At 37.5% G+C, this 24,545-nt stretch overlaps 1 protein-coding gene across 1 annotated transcript in view; it reads right to left on the bottom strand.

Annotated features, from left to right (window-relative positions):
- The window catches only part of LOC126369199 (uncharacterized), a 279,281-nt gene that overhangs the window by 126,865 nt on the left and 127,871 nt on the right, over positions 1-24,545 (bottom strand). The window contains exon 4 of the mRNA XM_050013497.1: positions 23,065-23,199. Coding sequence (XP_049869454.1) covers positions 23,065-23,199 — 135 coding nt within the window. The remainder of the gene's footprint in view (positions 1-23,064; positions 23,200-24,545) is intronic.

The following is a 24,545-nucleotide window of genomic DNA, read 5'->3' as shown; positions in this document are numbered from 1 at the left end:
GTTTGGTTAGGACATTACAGGTTGATCACCTGATTGTCCGAAAGTAAGATGAACCGTGCTTCAGAAGGCATGTTAAGCCGTTGGTCCCGGTTACTACTTACTGATGTAAGTAAGTAGTCGTTACATGAGTCATGTCACGGGCTTTTGGCGGCTCAATAGTAACCTTGAATCCACGTCACAACCCACACGACAGAAGAAGATAGTAAAACCACGTAAGGGATTGAGATTTTTGTTAACAAAACCTCACAACAGACACGCTATGTGAAATCCAGGTAAAAAAATAAAGTAAAAGTATATATTTTACTTTTTTTTTGTCATTTTGCTTGGAATGAAATTCATTGAATAAAATCGAGGAAGCAAATCACGTTAGAATGTGATTTCTCAGAAAGAAGCTTACGTGTTTTTCTCTAAGACAACGCGATATTATTACAAGAACTTCTATGAAGATAACTAGAGTATGTTCAGCTGCTTATCACCCGGTGATGCAGAAAAGTCGACTTAAGGATTCTGCCTTTATTATATACGACGGCGAGCAAGCATTAAGTCTTTGAAAAGAGTGGAAGAAGAGGAAGTGGTGTGTCAGGATCGTAGTAAGTGGAGATCCGTGGACACTGTTTACCCCAACGAGAATTAAGCGTGATTTTGTTTGTCTTGTGTAGAATAATCAACCTCACCTTCACCTGTGGTAGCTTTGTAATTGGCGTTTGTTTACATATATAAATACCTACTTTGTAAAAGAGGCTGTAAGCTACCCGAATAAAATAAAATAAAATAAAATAAAAATAATCAAAGGATGCGAAAGTAAGAAGTGCTTTTCCAAATATCCATTAACGTCCCCATATTGGTCTGTATCCTAATTTTATGCCTGTCGATTACCCCTCCCTTTCCTTTTCTACAAATAAGAAAATGACAGGTATAACTTAAAATAAAATTAGAAGGTGTCTGCAGAAATCGGGGCGAATATCGTAGTTAAATGAAAGGATATAATAATATAATTATGACTATTAGTTTTAATGTATTGTTTCCGATGTTCTATTTTAATGTAAGTAATTTGAATTTTAGTGCAAGATATCTATACACAGATACTTATACGATGAATGTATTTTTCTTTTTTTTTATTTATTACAATTTTACCACAGAGAATATATCATACCACACCGATTAGGTTAACATCAGAAAATCAGTAACCCAAAAGCACCGAGTGGCTCAATCCATCAAACACCCTCATTCCTGTAAATTGGTTTTCGGAGGGGTTCATGGAAACGGGTCGTGGACTCATTTATTTATAAAAAAAAAATGAGTTGCCTGGAGGTAATCTGCTTTGAAGAACAGATGCTTGTTCCGAAACCATGTTTAGCGATGTCCTAATTATGAGTGAAATATGTGTGTTTATGAGCGTAACATACATTTTTTATTTTGCCTACTTTAGAGCGCTTTGTTATCTGTTCAAGTTTTAGAGTCGTTAGTGTGTGCCAGAGAGTCACGTGTTAAACTATATTGCTTTTTTGTTTTAAAACTGGCTCTATCATCATTATCATCTTGTTCTTATTTCTTTGGGACGTTGTATTGCGTACGGGTTTTGGTACCACTGATTTCGGAAAAAAATATTAAGTACTTATTATGTTTTTTTTTTTCAATCATTTCTGAATACGTTTGCGGCCACAGTCCTGATTTTGCGACTGTACATTTTACGGGTTCATATTTTAGTCTTCTAATGGAAATAATTTTAACCCTATTTAGAGGTTATTAGGTACAATGAAAATGCAACCGAATGAATAAGGGTGAGTGAATAAGTGTGACTGAATGAGTGAGTAATCTATCTTACATCATGGCGGCGCGGCGGACCATCAAGAGATATCTATCTATCTACTCAGCCTGTATCCATCCACTGCTGGGTATAGGCCTCCTCTCTTTTACGCCATCTTTTCCGGTCCTGTGCAACTCTCATCCATTGCTTTCCGGCATACCTCACAATGTCATCCGACCACCGGGCTGGTGGTCTGCCTCGATATTGCATACCATCCCTTGGCCACCATCTGTTGTCTTCCCGTATTGCCTACTGCCCATCTCCACCTAAGCCTAGCGATTTGTATACCTACATCTTCGACTTTAGTGCGTTCGAGAGATATCATTCTGATAAAAAAAATATATTTTACTCGCAATGAATTAGCGTGGTGGAGTTTGCAAAACACGCCCACTGGTTTGTTTTAAGTCGTCTGTTCCCAAAGTATCAAGCTTTATTTTATAAAGGCTGTCCATCAACCAGTAAAGAAAAGACGCTCACTTTCGAACAAACTTCGACAGGATATGAAAAAAAGATATATGGATAGCGCACCTACAAAAGAATTGCTCAGTAAATAAAGTCACGGCGCCAGAGACGCCAAGTGATAAACGTTTCCCCTCAAATCACAGTTTCCCCACAACACATGCTCACGGTTGAACACATGCTCACGGATCATAGATCTGGGACACGCACTTATAAGTTAAAATGAAACCTATCCTTCAGAAGTATGTGCAGAAACGTGCCTTGAATACAATGCTTTCACGACCACATATAGCAGACCCCTTAAGTTCACTCGCTTCAGTATTTCCCCTTCGCAAGATTACAATCAGGAAAGGTCTTTTCAAATTGGTTGCGATATTCGTGTGTCTTACTGACTGGTTTCACGTGATCCGTGGTGGGGAGACGTTTGTTCTGCTTGGGAGGTCTGAATAAGTGGTCAGGTGAAAGGATCACGTATGTAGATTGTTCTCGAAATTGGCGAGGAGCCATCCTCAATAAAATACTTCCATTGTGAAGGGTACTTGTGTTCGGGAGATTTTCAATTTGCCTCGTTTGCGGCTTACATTGTATGTGTTTTCTTCATTTTTTCATTGAAAGCAATGATTTGTGATTTGATCTATAGAAAAACATTAATATTTTTTTCTGTATAATAGGTACTACGTTCAATGAAAAGTTATTTATAGAGCTTTGTCTGGTTATTTGGTGGTTTGCATGTTTGCCAACATTATTACTTACACATACTTATATACAAAGACCAAAGGTACAAGAGAATCCACGACTTAGATTAACAAATCTTTCTTTTTGAAGTCGGTTAATTAAAATACTTAAAATAAACAATTAAAGTAGAACTTACGAAGATAAAAATGAAAATGTTTATATAGTTGACAGACTATTAAATTAGGTTTTAAATATGTATAGAAAATACTCAGTGCCTTAGCCAAGTTGCAAACGATTATGACAATCGACAGTGACTCATCATCCCCCTAGGATTATCCCGTTCTGTCTTACCTAACCTGAAAATTTGACAGGTCCGGTTTTTTATAGAAGCGACTGCCTGTCTAACCTCCCAACCCGCGGAGGGAAAACCAGTCCAATACAGGTTAGGTCACTCTATTACCGATCAAAATTGCGTTTTTCCATCTGACTGCTTTTCTTTTACGTAACTCATCCTTCAGACGGGATACACTCCGTGGAGTGCTTCACATTCACAGCTTCACATTTTATAGCAATTTATCAATTTTAGCAGGACAGTATGGAGAACTGTCAAAATTTAGGGACACTCAAAAGTGCTGCCGCCCACATTTGGGTTTCTAGATTTTACCTTCTTTAGGTGAATATAGAGGAGCTCGGTGGCGCAGCGGCCATAAAGGCAGCCAATCAGCTCGCGACACCAAACACTTCAGGTCCCCGATACCGACCCCGCCGGCGTGGTCGACGATTTCCCTCATTCAGCGCTTATCGCTATCGACCCACTAGGGTCGATTAATTCTTTCAAATATTTTTCCTCTCCGACGACGCCCTGAGCCGAGGTTCGCGCCCAACTGGGCACCCTCAGGCCTGTTGTCTTAAACGTTGTATCGGGTGAGAGCCTTCAGCGCTCCCCATTTGTCCGGCCAAGTAGTTAATGCCATCTGTGGCAAATCTACAATAAGTCACGTCAAAAAAAAAAAGTTGGCGCAGCGGTAAACGCGCTCGGTCTGCGATTGTTGAAGTTAAGCTTTCGCAAAGGCCGGTCATAGGATGGGTGACCACAAAAAAAAAGTTTTCATCTCGAGCTCCTCCGTGCTTCGGAAGGCACGTTAAGCAGTTGGTCCCGGCTGCATTAGCAGTCGTTAATAACCATCAATCCGCACTGGGCCCGCGTGATTGTTTAAGGCCCGATCTCCCTGTCCATCCATAGGGAAGGCCCGTGCCCCAGCAGTAGGGACGTTAATGATGAGGTGTATGTTGTTGTAGGTACAACCTCAAACTACAAACTGTAAGTAGGTACAATTTTATTATTTTTTATTAACGTTATATAAGTAATAAATGACGTCATTCCCCTTTTTACAACACACACGATTGCTCTTTTTCTTTCAATTATCTTGTAAAACTAATAAGGAAACTAGTCGTAGGGTGGTATTAATAAACTAATCTCAGCTTCGAGACTGCCCTCAAGATCATGTCAATGTGACAGTTCACATATGAAAACAGGGATTTGAGCATGGTCTTGAGGGCAGTCTCAGCTGAGATTAGTTTATTAATACCACCCGTAGAATCACATGCGGTACAATGAAGAAAAAATCACGGAGTATCCTATCTATGAGAAGAAAGGATAGAAGACAGACAAAATAATATTTGGATAATGAAATTGTGTTTTTCTAAAGCCAACTATGACTACTACTTGTCGATGTAAGGACGTAGTCGATGCATGAGCAATTTCAGGGGCCTTTGGCGGCTCAATAATAACCCACCAGGGTTGCTGAGGTAATCCACTTCATAATCCACAAGATAGAAGAAGGCCTTAGTAAAGTTATGACTTCGATACACCAAAAGCAATAGCAATGCAGTACAACGGAGTCGTCTTCTCATCAACCCTAGTGTCAACGTTACTACTGACCCGTAAAAGGCTCATGTAACGATTACGTACTTACGTCAGTAAGTAGTAACCGGGACTAACGGCTAACGTGCCTTCCAAAGCACGGATCATTTTACTTTCAAACAATCAGGTGGATTTATGCGAAAGAAACGTCGAATTAATTCAATAATTAATATTATAGCTAACATTTACTTAATTGATGCGACTACTATAAGTAAGTAAATAGTAGCTATACTATTCATTATTGAATTAAGTATTAAAGTCGACTAGTTAATTCGACATTTCTTTCGCATAAATCTGCTTACTACCATAGCTACGATTTTTTTTTATTTATTGAATTATCGTAATTGAAGTAGCTAAAAGTAAATAGTGTAGCTAATATTTTCTTACTTAATTAAATTAAGAATTAAAAATTTAAAAAAATAGTTTAATTTTATTTTGAATTAAGAATTTAAAGTCGATCGGTTAATTCGACATTTCCAAATATCCATACTCACAAACTTTAACATTTATAATATTAGTAAGATGTTTCTTTTTATTTACCACTGGTTGCCTGGAAGAAATAAGGCCTTAGCAATAAGGCCGCATGATTGTAATGTACTTTCCTGTGTGTTTTGTGTAAAACTTGTTTTGTATGTTGTGTGCGATAAAGTATATTATTTTGTAATAAGTACTTTGTATACTCTGTTGGAGATGAGGCTTTTCTGTTATTGTGAAGGGTACAGGCGGATGTCAGGGAAAACAATTCAATCGTTTTATGGCGAAATGGATTACGGAAATGAGTTTCTTACGAAGCCTTGGAAAATATTTAAGTATATTTGTTTGCGAAAGCGGTATATAAAGCGAAAGTTGATGTTAGGGCTGGCAGAGGAAGACCTAGAAGGACTTCTCTCTCTCTTTATTTAAGAGCTGCGCTCTTGTCGGTGGAGTAATCGTCATTCCTCTCTTCTTCCCGCCAAATCCTTCACCTCCTGATACGACACGACCTGCACCTTCTCTTTTATTTGTTTTTCTAGAAAGACTTACAGTGCACAAATTGGAGATGTTCTTAGAAAAGCTTTAGTATCATCTACTCAGAACCGGCGTGCGTGTATAAAGCGATTAACGAATGTGGAGGAAGCAAGAGAAGTATCTCAGGATCGAAGCAAATGGAATTCTATAGTCTCTGTTTACCCCGGTGGGAAATAGGCGTGAGTTTATGTAAGTAAGTAAGTAAGTAAAGTAAAATGTTTATTTTTCATACGAAATACAGAAAATGTTGGTACAATAAAAAATCCTCGGTTCCTCGGTTGTATGTACATTTGTTTCGTGCTTTTATTATACTTGACAATACAATAAATAAAAAAGCAAAAAAAAAAACTCAGATGGCAACTTCACTACTTAGCCGTTCGAATGACGACCGCTGAAGTGGTTGAGGTATTTGGAAAAATGGTTTGAGGTAAATCTAGCTTGACAACGGTACGCATTGGTCCAACTTACCACAAGGTCCACTTACCTAACCTGATTATTTGACAGGTCCGGTTTTTTTACAGACGGGTAATGCCAGTTCGAACCCCGGTACCGTACTCGCATCAATGGTGCTAATTCCTGTAAATACCATCTAATTTTATTTTAAGTTATATCTGTCATTTTCTTATCCGCCGAAAAGGAAAGGGACGGCTAATCGACAAGCATAAAATTTATGGAACACACGTCAATTTTAAGCACAAATCTAAACCAACCGTCTAAAAATTTTGCATCCGTCAATAACCCGACACAGTTAAGTAGACAGCACGTCAAACGGATTGCATACCAGCGACATACCTTTTGATTCGCCCGGGTTATTCATTCATTTACTCATTCTTCCTAAAATTAAGAGCTGTGAATCATCCGTCCCTTTCCTCCTCGACGGATATGATAATGACGGATATAACTTAAAATAAAATTAGGCGGTGTCTGCAGGAATCGGGGCCAATGTGTTATTAATTTTAAGTTGGCTGGACCATTATAGACTGCGATACAGCTATAACCTAACACGTTGGTCTAACAGAAAGCTCGGTGACTGTGTGGGTACTTCATTTTGTAATGGATGTGACTCTGACTACCCCAATTAGGATATAGTCGTGAGCTTATGTGTGACCGAGTTTAATTTTCACCCCTGCAATGTTACAGACAAACTCGACTTGTTTCGCGGTTAAATTCTATGTATGACGTGGAATTATGACAAAAGCCTTTCACGGAGTTAGTAAACTTTTCAAAAACATTGTATTTAAGGTGGAAATGTTTTGATTGTCTTTGGAACAACCTATTGTAACCGTGTTAGGAACAATGGAGCAAAAAGAGTGAATGAAGTATTGCTCCGCTCTCCTTTGAGGTTACTATAAGGATTATAAAACAGAAGTTATTTGGTGGAATAAAACGACGAGCCGTGGTCGCCCAGTTGTTAGAACGCTTGCATCTCACTTTGAGGTCGCAGGTTCAAACCAAGCACAGACATAAACCAATGTTTGTCGAATTTGTTTTCGAATTCGTGTTTGGATCATAAATTATTATCACGTGCTTAGCAGTGAAGAAAAACATCGTGAGGAAACCCACATTTCCTATTGTATGTGACCTAACCTGTATTGGGCTGGTTTTCCCTTCGCGGGATTTAAGGTCAGACAGGCAATCCGAAAACCGGACCTGTCAAATCTTCAGGTTAGGTAAGCGGACCCTGTGGAAAACGGGATAATGCTAGGGAGATGATGAAGATGACGAACCGAGGCACAACACACCCATTATTATTCTGATCAATATAAAGAGAAGCAATATACTCGTAGGTAGCAACATAATTATATTTATATCAGACTAGCTTTTGCCCGCGACTTAGTCCGCGTGGCGTGTTATAAAAGAGAGATCTTTGTGTGTGAGGGAGTGCATATCAAATTTCAAACATCTAACTTATGCAGTTTAGATTTTTTCATACAAATGTTTCTTCCCGCTAACTCCCGTTTCCGTGGGAATTTTTGAAATATCCTGTTGCAACTAAGCTTTAAGTTAACTAAGGTACCTGCATGCCAAATTTCAAGCGTCTAACTTAAGCGGTTTAAATTTTTCATACAAAAGGATTTTCCCGCTAATTCCCGTTCCCGTGGGAATTCCGGGAATTCCTTTCTTAGTGCACCTCTACGGTACTTAGGCTACGTCCTTTCCAAATTTCAAGTGCCTACGTTTAGCCGTTTAGGCTGTGCGTTGATATGTCAGTCAGTTTCTCCTTTTACATATTTAGATTCAAATATCGAGCAACAATTGCAATGCCTCTGTCATTTCATTATATTTTTGAATGATTATGTAATTAATGAGAAAATAGGTAGGTAATTATTACGTTAAATCTGTACAACGCCATCTATATTGTTTAGAATAGAATAATAGAATAGAATAACTTTATTCCCAAAACAGTGCAGTACAATAGTAGAGAAGATAAAGATAAGTATACAAATCAAAAATACACTGCCAGGGAAAAGGGACTGACTCAGCATGTTGTTGCGAAGGATAGTAGAAATACCACTCTTAGCAACACTGATATTCTGCCAGTACCTAAGTTACGCTTATAAATACTTTGAACTATCGTGCCAACAAAAAGTGTCGGGATTTACTTACAATAAATAAGAAAATAAGCAAATATAATTATGAAGAAAATATATGAATTAAGGGATTACGAAAAATATGAAAGTATTAGTCAAAGGTAGATAGTATGCCAAGGGGTTAAAGTATACATAATAGATACGACAAATAAACAGATGTGTAAAATAAAAGCCACAGATAAACAGATAACGAGAGAGATTCATAAACAATATATGACAAGTAGATGTGTATAACATAATTATGAAATAAGTATAAAGTTCAGTTACCGACGTTTTTCTGAATATTAAGAAGATATTCCTTATATTTCACCTTAAAAGTAATTTTTAAATGTTTTTGGGGAACGTAGCCTGGAAAGTCCCATATTGCCGTATCATTGGATTTCGTTGATTTAGAACTTGTTTTTTTTTACGTTTCAACAGATTGCAGACATAAGTACTTCAACATCATCATCCCATTAACGTCCCCACTGCTGGGACACGGGCCTTCCCTATGGATGGATAGGGAGAACGGGCCTTAAACCACCACGCGGGCCCAGTGCGGATTCGTGGTTATTAACGACTACTAATGCAGCCGGGACCAACAGCTTAACGTGCCTTCCGAAGCACAGAGGAGCTCGAGATGTTTTTTTTGTGGTCACCCATCCTTTGACTGGCCTTTGTGAAAGTTGCTTAACTTCAACAATCGCAGACCGAGCGCGTTTACCGCTGCGCCACCGAGCTCCTCCGCTAAGTACTTATAGATGTTAATTTCAACTTGATACTTCTTCGCGTTCACTAGAAAGGAAGTCTTGAACAGACGGACGGACAGACAACAAAGTGATCCTAAAAGGGTTCCTTTTTCCTTTTGAGGTTAGTAACCCTAAAAACAAGAGCTTATTATGTAATCTACCCTTAAGTCTTGGTCATATTAAATTATAATTATTTTTAAGAAGACGAGACGCAGTTTATTTATTATTTTATTTATTTTTATTTATAAAAAAGGTACACCAATAGTTTATATAATAAAACATTAAATAAAATATAAGTTACATCAGGAATTAAGTAGACTGTTACATAAGCCAATTATAGGTGCACACAACATTTGCAGTGTAAGACAACGTAATCATTTAGAGATAACTAAATTATACAAATACAATTACTTAAACAGATAATTTAACATAATAATATACGTATATATAAAGTAAAATATATATAGTTTTCCTCTATTATCCGCGGCCGGGTTATCAATTTCCCCGCACAACCTGAAATTGTTTTGATAACACAAAAGGCTGTTAATATTCCCTAGTACACGACGGATTGTTTCAGAAACAAAAGTAAATCCTACTGACCCTAATCTGTCATGGACGAGATTGAGGTATTTCGGTTTAGTCCCGTCGCGCTACTTTCTCAAATATTTCTTCGGAACTTGATTTATTTCTTAACAGTTATCTAATATTTTTTTTGTTTTTACACTTAGTACTTACCCGTGCTTAGGGAAAGTCACAACGAGAAAATTTAAATCACAAAGAAATCTGACTCCGACGGGACTTAATCCTGTAGCTTTTATCAAACCGGGACGAACTTGTTAACCATAACACCACCGGATCCTTCTCCTGTCCATGCTAAATTCTTTCTTCATCATCACCAGCCCATTAATGCCCCCACTGCTGGGGCACGGGCCTTCCCTATGGATGGATAGGGAGATCGGGCCTTAAACCATCACGCGGGCCCAGTGCGGATTGATGGTTATTAACGACTGCTAATGCAGCCGGGACCAACGGCTTAACGTGCCTTCCGAAGTACGGATAAGCTCGAGATGAAAATATTTTTTTTGTGGTCACCCATCCTATGACCGGCCTTTGCGAAAGTTGCAAAAAATGAAATTCTTTCTAAATAATAAATATTTTGTTACGACGGAAAATTCCACTTGATATCAACTCAGAATCATGCTTTGAATCATCCCTCAAAGTTTTCGTTACGATGTCACTAACACTCTGTATAATCTTTTTAATTTTCCACATAATATGTACATTATAACACAGCTTCAATCACGTAACATTATATTAGAAGGTGTTATGGGCGGTAAACAAGCGGAATCCAAAATGATGATAGAGTTAAAATAAATTACCTATTTGTCGGCGAATTGGGACTAAACTTGGATTTGCGAACACTATACCCGGGTAGACATTATTTACCGGATTCTGACGGATACCTCCGGCATTGTCTAGGAACCGGATCACCCGGGTATCCGGTGTCCGGTCAATGGGTTGGTAAACACGATTAGCTGCACACGGGATGACGTAACGCAGCCCTAGGGCCTTAACAGTTCTACGTGTTTGGAAACATGGCTAACCTGATACAAATAATTCAATTAGAACCCTTTTCAGGCTACGTTGCACCAGGCTGTACAGATTTTAGCATTCTAATTTCATGGATATGCATCTTTTATCTACGTTTTTGGGTATAAATGATAATCCTTTTTATTACACCCAGACACAATTACACGTTTGACCCATTATTATTCCGATCGAAGTAAAGCGAAGCAAAATAGAAAGGAACATAATTTTATACATAATGAGATCTAAATATCAAGCAACAATTAGTTTTGAATAATTATGTAACCGAGTAATGAGGAAATAGATAATTATCACGATAAAGCTGCACAACGCCATCTGTATTGTTTTTGGTGAACGTAACTTCAAAAGTAGGACAGAGAGAGACTCGAGGCCTTTGAAATGTGGTGTTGGAGGAGGATGGAAAGAATAAGTTGGACAGAAAGGGTTACAAATGAGGAAGTGCTAGTAAGAGTAAGGGAAAAGAGACAAATACTGAGAATTATTGAGGACAGAAGAGGCAAGATGATTGGACACCTAATAAGACACGACGAATTCATTAAAAACATCATAGAAGGAAAGCTAGAAGGAAAGAGAGGAAGGGGAAGACCAAGAAGAGCTTACATGGAACAGGTTAAAGAAAAGGTTAACGTCGTGTCTTATAGGGAAGTCAAGGAATTGGCCTTTGATAGACTGGAATGGAAAATGCTACACCGACAAGAGCGTGGCTCTTAAATTGATGATGATGAACTTGAAAACTCCCTCTGAATGTTTATACTCATGGGCATGTGTTGTTTATTGTGTATATTGTTGATTATATTAGTTATTAATTTTTTTAGTATTCGTACTATACATGATTGAGTGAAGGACTTTCATTGTTATTTATTTAACATACTTAATTGTATTATTAAATAATTAAGCTGCTATACAAAATTCAAGATTAAGTAAATTTAATTCATCTGTTTTAGGATTATGGATACGTTTTAACAATAAAATACCAGACAATATTTTGAATTTGTCAGAAAATAAATTTAAAGCTCATGTGAAGCTTACTTTATATAAAAAAATACTTATTATAAGATTAATGATTACCTAAATGATAAAAATGCGTGGTATTAAACGTGTTCCTCTAGTTATTAACTAACTTGTAATATTGTACACCTACATTGATTTAAAAGATGTGTTGCTGTTGCAGTTTCTGGCATTTCTTTTCTTCAGCCATAGCACCTTGTGAAATGACGTAGATTCCAAAATGTTAAATTGACCTTCAACAACAAGTATGTTGAACAAATGATTCTGATTTCTGATTATAAAAAAAATCTGGATGTACCAGTCTAGATAAAATAAATACGAATATATTTGCTATGTAACATGTTGCTATGTTGATTATTGATTTTCAGGCTTTGAGAAAATTGAGTATAAGTATGTACTAGTTAGCATTCATATAAACCTGCGCAATTTCTATAAGTAACTATATTTCTCGAAAAACAGGTAAACACTTGACAAACAACATCTTAACTTGCCGGAGTGACCTCAATCCATCACAACACGACATCATGATATCCGGGTGAAATCCGGGTAAACAACTTTATTCGGACAGCGTGAGGGATAATTCCATTTTTCTTTGACCCTAGAGCAAGGCCCGCCGGATGCCCGTGTTCCTTTATGCGGTTGAGTAATAAACAATGAGAAAGATGAATAAAAATAACAAATTTTATTGCTTGTTTCAAGGATCAAATCAGGGATATGAGATTCCTGATATTTCAATACTGTTGCAAGATGAATAAGATCACGGGATGACTGATGAAATTGTAGTGGAGTGGGTAGAGGCATAATTTTCTAAGGGCAAACATATCTGCTTACCCTCCTTCTTTGCCGATTGTTTCTACATTTGATGTCGGAATGACAAATCGCACTCACTGTGTCATCGCGCTTTATCACCACATTAGGCCGTTTTTTTTATATACAGGCTGTTAGTGACATCGTAACGAAAACTCTGAGGGATGATTCAGACCATGATTCTGAGTTGATATCAAGTGGGATTTTCCTTCGCAGAAAATAATTAAAAAGAAGATTAAAATTTTCATGAATTTTCCGAAAGAATAATCCATTGGATATCAACTCAGAATCATAGTTTGAATCATCCCCCTCAGTATTTGTTACGATGACACTAACACCCTATCTACTTGTATGTACTTACAAGTAGTACATGGAATCCAGTGGCATAATATTATAGAGGGTGTAAGTGACATCGTAACGAATACTGAGGGGGGTGATTCAGACCATGATTCAGAGTTAATATCAAGAGAAAATTTTCCGTCGAAAATTCAATTCTATACTTTTGCGATAGAAAATTGCACTTGATATTAACTCTAAATAATGAGCTGAATCATCCCTCTCAGTATTTGCTTCGATGTCACTTACACCCTGTATAATAATACCACGGGATTCCACGTACTCGATAATTTAAACCCGTATTATGTGTTTTAATGTAGTATAATAACCGCGTATTTATTATTTGTATTATTTGTATATTCTCCTATTTAGTAATACAGACACATTTGTCGCTTTCACAAAATCTTTACGGATTTCCCTACTTCTATCGCTATAACAGTCAAACCACCGATAAGCCGATACCGTATAAATCACTGTGACAATATAAACGCTATGTAGTCATGAGCAATATAATCTACCCACTTTAGGACTCTGTCGCACTAACACATTTGACATAATAGTGAGACTTACAGTGCAATTTGTCAAAAAACATCATGTGACATGGTACCAAAGTGTATGCATATTGATGATCGTGTAGGGCTTCTTCTTCCGACTCTACCGAACACCATCATTATCTCCCTAGCATCATCCCGTTTTTTACAGGGTTCGCATATCTAACCTGAAGATTTGACAGGTCCGGTTCTTACAGAAGCGACTGCCTGTCTGACCTTCCAATCCGCGAAGGGAAAACCAGCCCAATACAGGTTAGGTCACATTCCTCCGAAAGTATTTCTCGGGAATGTGGGCTTCTTCACGATGTTTTCCTTCGCCGCTGAGCACGTGATAATCATTTATGATCTAAACATGAATTCGACAATCACTGGTTTAGGCCTGTGCTGGATTCGAACCTGCGACCTCAAAGTGAGAGGCAAGCGTTCTACCAACTGAGCTACCACGGCTTTACCTAATATCCGCATCATAAATCTTTTAAGTCTACTTTCATTCATTCTCTCCTTGTCCGAACCATCTAAGCAACTGCCACTACATTTTCAGTTCAATGTAATTACATAATAACGTAATTACATATATTCTTCATGTTATTTTTGTTTATGTTTTTATTATTATTTATTGATTTTTTTTTGTTTGTAGTGTACTATATCCTCTGCCGAAGGTTGTCTGGAAGAGATCGCTCTTAGCGATAAGGCCGCCTTTTCCCGCCTTAGAATAAGGTTATCCTATAAATGTGTTGTTACTTTGTGTGCAATAAAGTGTTTTTATTATTATTAATTAGGCAAGTTAAATCTCCGTGCGTGACAATGTATTAACAGCTTAACATTACTGTATTTAGCAACTGTTCATTAGTTATCTGCGGTCCGGGTAACCAGATCGGTGATCCGGTGTCCGGTTCCCGGTCAACGGTCAGACGCGGTCAACTGTAGCCCGAGTGACTTAATGAGGCTAGGCTCTTAAGATTGTATAATTATGATAAAAGTTGCATACATACATAAAAGCTCTAGTAAAATACCTACCTCGTGGTCAAGTGGTTAGAGCGTTGGGCTCACGATCCGAAGGTCCTGGGTTCGATTCCCGGTAGAGACATATCACAAAAATTACTTTGTGGTCCCTAGTTTGGTTAGGACATTACAGGCTAATCACCTGATTGTCCGAAAGTAAGATGATTCGTGCTTCGGAAGGCACGTTAAGCCGTTGGTCCCGGTTACTACTTACTGATGTAAGTAAGTAGTCGTTACATGAGCCATGTCAGGGGCTATTGGCGGCTTAATTGTAACCCTGGCACCAGGTTTGATGAGGTTGGAACAACCTACACGATAGAAACTCCACCTCACAACCCACACGGATAGAAGAAGAAGATTAAAATTGCGTGTATATGCTTTACACCTCTGCCGTTCCTCCTCGGGGATAAAGGACTGATGCTGTTATGTTTTTATTCGCTTCCAGACCAGCATAGAAGCACTCCACTTTATTGAAATCAACCTAATATGATTTAGCTCTTCGGGCCCTTAGAAACAAGGTAGAAATACGAAGGCTATAACCGTGGATATTGGTACGTCTATGTTATGATTCAATTTGGGTAGCTCCGCGTTTACGGCTCGATGAGCCGTGTGACGGCGAATTTGAATGCCGAATGGGACGTACGATCGAGAATGCCTTTCCATACGAGCCGATAAATCAATATTTCTTTGTGATATTTGTCGCGATAATAACTTTTCAGTAAGTTTTTGAGTGTTATGAATTTCGGCAGATCATTTTTCGCAATGTTTTCCTAAACTCACATTCAAAAATATCTAAAATAAATTGCAATACAAAATAAAACAATAATTTGATGCCTAAAATACTGATTCCCAGATGGTTATTCCCAAGTATTCCTATCTTTCTAAGTGTCGCATATAAGAGCCTTTTTCGACGTGACTAATTGTAGATTTTCCGCAGATGGCATTAACTACTTGGCCGGACAAATGGGTAGCGCTGATGGCTGTCACCCGGTACAACGCTTAAGACAACAGGCCTGAGGGTGCCCAGTTGCGCGCGAACCTCGGCTCAGGGCGTAGTCTGAGAGGAGAAATATTTGAAAGAATTAATCGACCCTAGTAGGTCGATAGCGATAAGCGCTGATGAGGGAAATCGTCGACCACGCCGGTGGGGTCAGTATCGGGGTCAAATATAAGAGCCTCAAAGACCAAACACTTATTTAAAAACCTTACCTGTTAAAAAATGCGCCATCAAAATTATACTTTCAAAAATTCACCCTGTTATTTTTCATGAGTAGATTCATTTTTGGTCCCTAGAACTGCTTGCGTTTATTATGCAAAAGTAACACCAATATTTTTTTAAAGAAAATCGAATTTTCAAGTCCTTCTTGAACGCAAAGCAATCAATGTGAATATTAGCTAAAGTTGATATAACAGAATAATTTACAACGAGGAAGATAAACACTCGACTTAAACAATTTGGAGGTTTTGCAATAGAGATGGTTCCGACGATAAGGTTTATAAAATTATCTTTTTGATATCGATACCCCATTTAATATGATTATTAATTCATAATCATTTATTCGCAATAAAAATTGACAGATATTCAGAATTTAACATTTGGTCTACATTTTTAGTTATTCAAATTATAACATGCAAATAGTAAAATAAAATTAATAATTTAAATATCAATCATTACGTACATTAATTATGAAATAATAATAAAATGATTTACAATGTCATTAATCAAATTACACATCACAAAAAAACAAACGATGCACAAAAAAGTTGTAAAATAATAATTAAGTTATTAAATAATAAGAATAACAAATTCATAGAGAATTGCGAAAGGCGTATATAAAGCGAAAGTTGATGGTAGGGCTGGCAGAGAAAGACATACATTGACCAATACATTGACCTAATTAGAGATGTCCTTTGAAAAGGTTTAGTACGATCTACTCAGAACCGGCGTGCGTGTATGAAGCGATTGATGAATATGGAGGAAGCAAGAGAAGTGTGTCAGGATCGAAGCAATTGGAATTCTATAGTCTCTGCTTACCCCGGTGGGAAATAGGCGCGTGTATATGTATGTAAATAATAAGAATTTGAAAAACCGGACCTGTCAAATCGTCAGATAAGCGGACCCTGTGAAAAACGGGATAATGCTAGGGAGATGATGAAATAATAAGAATTTTGATGAGGATATTGTTCACTGTTGGTGTCATGGAGTAATCTGCTACCACCTATACTTGGACGTATAATATATTAATTCCCGAATTTGGGCAAACACATAAATATATTTATTCAATAGGAAACGACACTTAATTTTTTTATAAATATACTTTTTGTCGAACTCTCTTGCGCATAAAACTACCGCCTAATGTTTTTTCAATACTTTGTAAAAATCAAATAAAAAGATATGAATTTAAGCAACTCATGTTGGTATACTAAAGTAATTCTAAAGTCGTGTTAATCATTAATTCAAAATAGCAGTCGTCTGAAATAGGCCCATCATGCCAACTTTACAAAACTAAGATTGACTTAGTTACCCCGAGCCTCGTTGACACAAACTTGTACAGCCAAAGTGTCAACTGATTTACGTGCCCGAGCTAATACAATCAAAATCTGTCTTGTTTCAATATGGCTGAATGTATTTAAAGCAGTCGCAATCATGATTCAGTTAGGAGAGCTGAATTTTGATTTATATTCTGTCATATTTACATTTAATAATGGATTTGGACGGTTAATGTTCGCTCGTGATTTGGGTATATTATTAAGGTTCAGTTTTTTTTTGACGTAACTTATTGTAGATTTGCCGCAGATGGCATTAACTACTTGGCTGGACAAATGGGGAGCGCTGAAGGCTCTCACCCAGTACAACGTTTAAGACAACAGGCGTGCGGGTGCCCAGTTGGGCATGATCCTCGACTCAGGGCGTCATATGAGAGAAAATGTTTGAAAGAATTAATCGACCCTAGTGTGTCCATAGGGATAAGCACTGATTGAGGGAAATCGTCGACCACGCCGGCAGGGTCGGTATCGGGGTCCTGAAGTGTTTGGTGTCGTGAGCTGATTGGCTGCCTCTATGGCTAGAGTAATCGGGTCGTCGGGATCGTATATTACGTCCTTCGGACGACGATACTTTTCAGTACCGTCCCTAAGCGGGATGTATTTGGAAGCCGCAACTACCAGGGGATTTGGTAAGGTTCAGTAGGCAGTGCCTTAAGTTGCTTAAAATGTGATAAAAAATATTATAAGCTAACGACAATATTCCCAATTGGGGTATACTGAATAAAGTAACCACTTTTCACCGAGTTATAATAGACCGATAAAACTTAACATTTAGTTATTTTTAATACATGCACACTTACTTTTAAATTTGGATTGCCAGTTCCAATGCTATCTCTGTCTTGTACTCGTACTTATTCTAAATAAAGGATGCCACTATTTTTAAAACTGTCAGACAAAATTAAAGTTATGTTTCGTTTACCAGAATCAGCCCCAATAACTTGCTAAAGAGCTAAAATTAGATTGCTGAATTTAGTTCGTAACTCTAAGTAGAGTTATCTAAACGAAGTCCAAATTAAGTTCACCTAATTAATTAACTACCAGAAAGCTAATTGCTGAAGTTGTAACTTCATGTTAGAAGTACGTAGAAATTAATTTACTTTATTAGTTCTTTTCATAGTCTAGATATTTTAAGGACTGCAGGTTTGATTTTATTTATGTGTGTGTAATTGGGAAAAATAGGAAGATTTCCGGACATATCCTACTTTGAGGATGTATGTATTATTTTATATTTACCTTTCTCCTTTCCTTCTTTAGTCTATCAATATTATGTACGAGTATGTAAACTTTACAAAGTGTACGTTATTTATGCTGTGCTACGCTCTGCTACGATGCTACGAATAGCTATGATGTGTTACGTATGCTACGAATATTTTTTCAATTTAAGTCTTTTTAAAACTCTCTGATGAAAGAATATTACAGTTCAATGTTTAGTTTAAAATATGAAATAATAATCTGTGCAATAAAAAAATGAGTTATTATTATTATTAACGTTAATATTCTTCTTATCATGTGGATTGTGAGGTGGAATACCAGCCTCATCAACCCACGGGCCCCTGACATGGCTCATGTAACGACTACCTTACGACTAGACGACTAGATAGTTAATGCCATTCATATTATTAAATTCACATAATATAGAAAATTTAAATGAAATCAATTACTTACATATATCAAAATACAATTAATAAAAGTACATTTCTAATGCACATGGTCATTTTTCATTTGTACGTGGAGCAGCGTGGTGGAGTATGCTCGATACCCTCTCCGGTTGATCGAGAGGAAGCCTGTGCCCAGCAGTGGGAAGTATATAGGCTGTTTATGTATATATGTACATTTCTAATTATAGCCGGTCAGTTCATCAATTTACGTACCTACTCCAATAGCAGAAAATAAATAAAATAAATGTAGGCTACGTTCATGTTTAGAACTTCTATCTATCAATCTAACTTCTACAAAGAATGTACCTAACTCACCAAAACATCAGTAAAAAACTAGTTGTACAGTCATGAGCAATATAATGTACCCACTTTAGGACTCTGTCGCACTAACATATTTGACGTTTAGTGAGACTTACAGTACAATTTGTCAAAAAAGTTAATGTGACATGGTACCAAAGTGCATATTAATGCTCGTGACCGTACGAGGAATAATCTCAAATATGTTTGAATCGGACTAACTATTACATAAATCGTCCCTGGGCCAAATGATTCGTCCCGGGAGCACGATTCGGGTCGCTTTTGGCAACTTTCGGCCCATTTCGGTCGTTTTCATCCACTTTCGGCAGTTAAATTTTACGCTTCGTTTACCACGCTCGTGTTATAAATGTCAACGTTTAGTTTGCTGTCAATAGTTAACTGATTCAAATAAAAAAGTAAAAGTTATATATTCTTTGGGTTTTCTTAGGGTTCTAAAACGTGTCTAGAACTTTATATAATCAATACACAATACAGTATAGTTTAGTTACGTTTACTTGAACTAACTGTGGCTCTGCTATGCTATCATTAATAAGATAAATCCTCTTCAGGTATTAGTCTTAAGACATATTATGATGAACCATGCGATGACTGCTTATCAACCTATCGTTTAAATTTTTTTTCGACTTCTCTTGTTGTATATTTGCCTCGTAAACAAAAGGGGAGTGCTGAGGCTCTCATATCGCCTCAATACAGCCTTTGGCGGTTTAATAATAACCCTGACACCAGGGTTGATGAGGTTGGTAATTCACCTCACAACCCACACGATAAAAGAGAAGAAGAATATACTCACATAAATGAAGGATAATGCTACGTTTAGAATGGTAACTTTCCCCGTTTTTTGTACTCGTATGGAGTGTCCGAAGTGTGCATAGTTTAAGGATGTAGGGAACCTAGTCTAGTTCTTATCTGTTACCTAGATGGCGTGCGCATTCAGTGTAAAACGTAAAAAAATAGTCTTTTTCTCATTTATCATTATTTCTGAGGCTTCATTTTATTTGTGCCACAAGACGTAAAGTAATAGTATATTTTCTCTACACTATTGGTTAAATATACATTCCCATACAAAAGTATTTACTAAGTTTCTGTATTTTATGTTACAAATAAACGTAAATAATCCTTTACAAAACTATTTTATACTAAGTTTCTCATAATAGGTAGTAATAAAAAATGCTTCAGACTCAGAGTAAACCTGAATAAAATAGGATGGGTTTATGATTTTTTTTATTGTTAATAGGTTCTCTAGACCTTCAAGTAGTGACAAAAATGTGTAGAGCACATTTAGCTTAGTTTATCTATGACATAAAATATATTTCGATCATAGAGTAGTGTGGATACACTTATGTCATATATTGTCACCGAAAATTACATAGCGAGGGTGCCAACACCCATAACATTTAATACCGTAGAAAACAAAATGGTTTCTAAATGGTGAAGACGTTATGTGAAATCGTTAATTACGGCACACTCCGCGTTAATGCGCGCTAATCTCCGCCTAAGCACAACTGTGGCGGATTTGTCTCCCAAATACGTAATTATAGCAATCTATTTTACTCTCACACTCTTACTTGATTAAAATCTATTGTTAGATAGAAAAGAATCGATCGACCGGTACATCACTATGCTAATGAACGTCACAACACTAGCTTACGTATTTTGACAGATATAATTTTTACCGAGCATTGAGACGACTGTACAATGTTATCTTATTGAAATAAAATCAATAATTGTACTGAGTTGGTCGTTCTGTTTAATACTATATACAGGGTGTTAGTGACATCCTAATGAAAACTGTGGGATGATTCAAACCATGATTCTGAGTACATATAAAGTGGATATTTTCATTTGTTTTTCTTTTTGCGACAGAAAATTCCACTTGATATTAACTCAGAATCATGGTCTGAGTCATCCCTCAGTTTTCGTGACGATATCACTAACACCTTGTATACACGAGCGAAAGGTTACGGACGGACTTACTGACTGACTGACTTACAGCATAACACTAAGGAGATAATGATGCACATAACATCGCCTAAAAGTGAAAACCAAGTCAGCGCCTTTATTAAAAATCTCATTCTCAAGTAAGTAATTAATTTTCTTCAACAAAACCCCGATTTCTGTCAGTTAATTTCACCTGTAAGATCCCACTGCTGGGCATAGGCCTCCCCTTCCCTTTTCCATTTTTTAACTTCATTTCGGGTAAAAAATCAAAACACATTTTTTCCTGAATTGAAACTACGAGTATCTACGCGTCTATTGCGAGATAACATAAATTCCAACCAAATGCGATTCTTAAAATTTACGTGGTTTGCTCTATAAGGCGGGAATGTCTAAATAGATAATCTATCATATTGGGTGACAACACAATGCCTTTCTCGACTTTTATTACGACATAGCTAACGTGTACACTGCTTACACGCGTCGGGGTCTCTCGCGTGTGGCCTTAAAAACACCTTAGTTGACCCTTCCTAAGCCACGGTCTACGGCAACGTAATCTTAACTTTTACTCACCACAGAAAATAACCGACAGTTAACTTTAATTAATGTTTATTGGGTAACTTTGCTTGGATGTAGCTTGACCTCGGATGGTTTAGCCTTCGTGCTTCCAATAGTTTGAGGCAGTAGGAAAAAGCGTTTAAGAATATTATCAAATAATGCCGTAAAAATGGGTTTTATTTGTAACTCTATATCTAGTCTAAACCGGCTGAATGTGGGGGAAGCAAGAGAAGTGTGTCAGGATCGAAGCAAATGGAATGCCATATGCTCTACTTACCCAGTGAGTTCATTTTTAACTCTAGTCACTTTGTACTTTCATGGTAAAAAAATAACTATAACTCGGATATGAACACGAAACAATATAACTGAAATTATATTACCGCCGAGATTTTTCTTGCATAACTTCTCTTCGAACAGCCTCTGTGGCGAGAGCGTTGGGCTTACGATCTGAGGTCCGGGTTCGATTCCCGATGGGGACAATGTCGAAATCACTTTGTGAGACTGTCCTTTGTTTGAATCACCTGATTGTCCGAAAAAGTAAGATTCCGTGCTTCGGAAGACACGCTAAGCCGTTGGTCCCGGGCTAATACCTCAATCCGCAGTGGAGCAGCGCGCAGCGTGGTGGAGTATGCTCCGTACCCACTCCGATTGATTGAGGGGAGGCGTGTGCCCAGCGGTGGGACGTATATAGGCTGTTATGTTATGTTAACTTCTCTTCGGCTATACAAGTGGAGAAGCTGCGATATTTTTTGGCAGATGAAACAAAAAAACCTAGGCATGTTTATACAATCTGTAAAGGACGATTCAAAGTGTAACTATGTCACCAATTGAATAAAGATATTTTCGAGTTTGAGTCGAGTTTCATATGATGAACTATAGAGCGTGTGTATCGGTAAATAAGCGGGGTATGCATAGTTACTTTTATGACGAGTGGCGACGACCGAAAGCCATACAATGTTTATCTGCGCTTATCCTAGCGCCAGTACCGTTCCCAGGAATGTCTTCAAAGTGCGAATGTTCCTGCTGTAAAAACTTTTTAACAGTAAGGACGCTGGCTGCTGTATTTTTTCAAATTGTTCTTTTTTGTACTCTGACCCTACCTGCCTAAAGACTAAGATATAAAATTCTATTTACATAACTTTTGCACTTTTTTACTGATACGACTCCTACTGTTCCCATTATGAAACATTGGCGGTCACAGCGCATCACAGAACCCGATACGTTAATACGTATCTTAAATAAAATTAGAAGGTGCAGGAATCAGGGCCATTGTTATTATTAGAATAAAACGCTTCCCGCTCCGGTTGATTGAGGGGAGGCCTGTGCTCAGCAACGGGAAGTACCTATATTTGTTTCTTTTATGATATGTATTAGAATAAGTACATATAAAAGAATATAATAGGGCAGGCAATATAAAATAATTATAATATTAATAGATATTATTTTATTTTATGTCTGTTCTATTTATGTCCGTCGACATCAAAAGTCACGTCAAATTTATTTTCGTTTCGCTATTAATACGTTAATAAGTAAGCAGTGTGTACCTTTCCCAGCTGAGTCGACGCGGGGTGTCGGCCCCCTCGTCCGGCGCCCCGCGCACGCCCTGTGTCAGCAGCCGCGCCAACCGTGCGCCCGCGCTGCTGCCCGTGCTCGACACCGACCCGCGGGGAGTTGGTACTCTGAAACAATATAATTTCATTATTGATAAAAATGATAAGTAAGAGTTACAGTAGTGCTGTGGTTCATCGGCTTGAATCAATGAGCTATTTATTTTCCTTAAGTGCAATTTTCACTAACACAGTTGGCTCGACCATTCTAGACGGCGATACGGCTCACCACAAAGCTTGGTGAGGTGTGGGTACTTAGTTCATCTTGCGATGGTTGTATCTCTGACTGCGATATAGTCGTGGACTTATGTTAAGTTAAAAACAATATAATAGGAAAAAACTGATCTCAATTTTGGCGTTCACCGCTCGCTAACGTAGATATAACTCGCAAGAATCTATCTAGGTATTCAATTGGGTAGTTTTTTGGGTCAAAAATTAAATATGAAACGTTAATTATAATATCACTACATGTCTAAAACTAAGAAAAAGCTTACTTTACTTATAACTTTTTTTGACTTATTTACTAATTTTAATTAATTTAAATACAACAATAAGTTTCACATTTTATCACGATTATAAAGCGTATTTTTTTTGTTATTGACGTAAAAAGGTGCTGATTTATTATTATTATTATTAATAGCCCTCAATGTCCCATTGCAGGGCAAAGGCTCTCTATTCCCTTCTTCCACTCTTCCCTGTCCCCAGCTTGCTCGCGCCACCGTTTCGAGAAGCGGTCTATCTCGTCGCGCCATCTTTTCCGTGGCCTTCCCCGACGTCTGACAGCATTTGCTGCTTTTTGTTGCTGATTTACTAGTTGGAAAATACCCAATTAATCCTAATAGCGTTACCTGTGAATTACCTACAATATGACGGCCTGGAACAGAGCTAAAACATTCACTCTACAACGATAAACACACGTAACTTTTAGTTCTATCAGAAGGAAACAGTTGGTATAAACATAAAAATCTACTGCTACCTCCAAGAATTACACGCATAAAGCCAAATTGGTAATAATCTAAAAAAAGGTTACAGCATTTCTCCCGATAGTTTTATTTATCTGTAATAAAGAAAATTGGACAAAGAAATCGGACGCGAAAAAGAACCGCGTAGGTATAAAAATAACTCTAACGATTGATAAGGACATTCCTTGCGAAGAAAAAATATTATTTTTGTATTATGAAATCCTTTTGGGTCGTTTCATGCAAATTGTAAGTTAATGGGCTGTCAGTAAGTAGGCTTTACATAATTTAAATGTCTGATTTTGAATTAATTTTGAGGTTTTTATAAAAAACGATGACAGGTAAGACGGGTTTGGGTAATTAATATTGTAGTCTACTTCTCTAAAGGCGGATACAGAGTTAACGGGGCTTGTGCCTCGCGTGCCGTGCGTGGTGGGGGTAACCATGGCAACCATCGTG

Source organism: Pectinophora gossypiella, chromosome 8 (genome assembly GCF_024362695.1).
Source record: "Pectinophora gossypiella chromosome 8, ilPecGoss1.1, whole genome shotgun sequence".
NCBI lineage: Eukaryota > Metazoa > Arthropoda > Insecta > Lepidoptera > Gelechiidae > Pectinophora > Pectinophora gossypiella.
The sequence above is the reverse complement of the archived record's forward strand: the minus strand, read 5'-3'. Positions and strand labels throughout refer to the sequence as shown.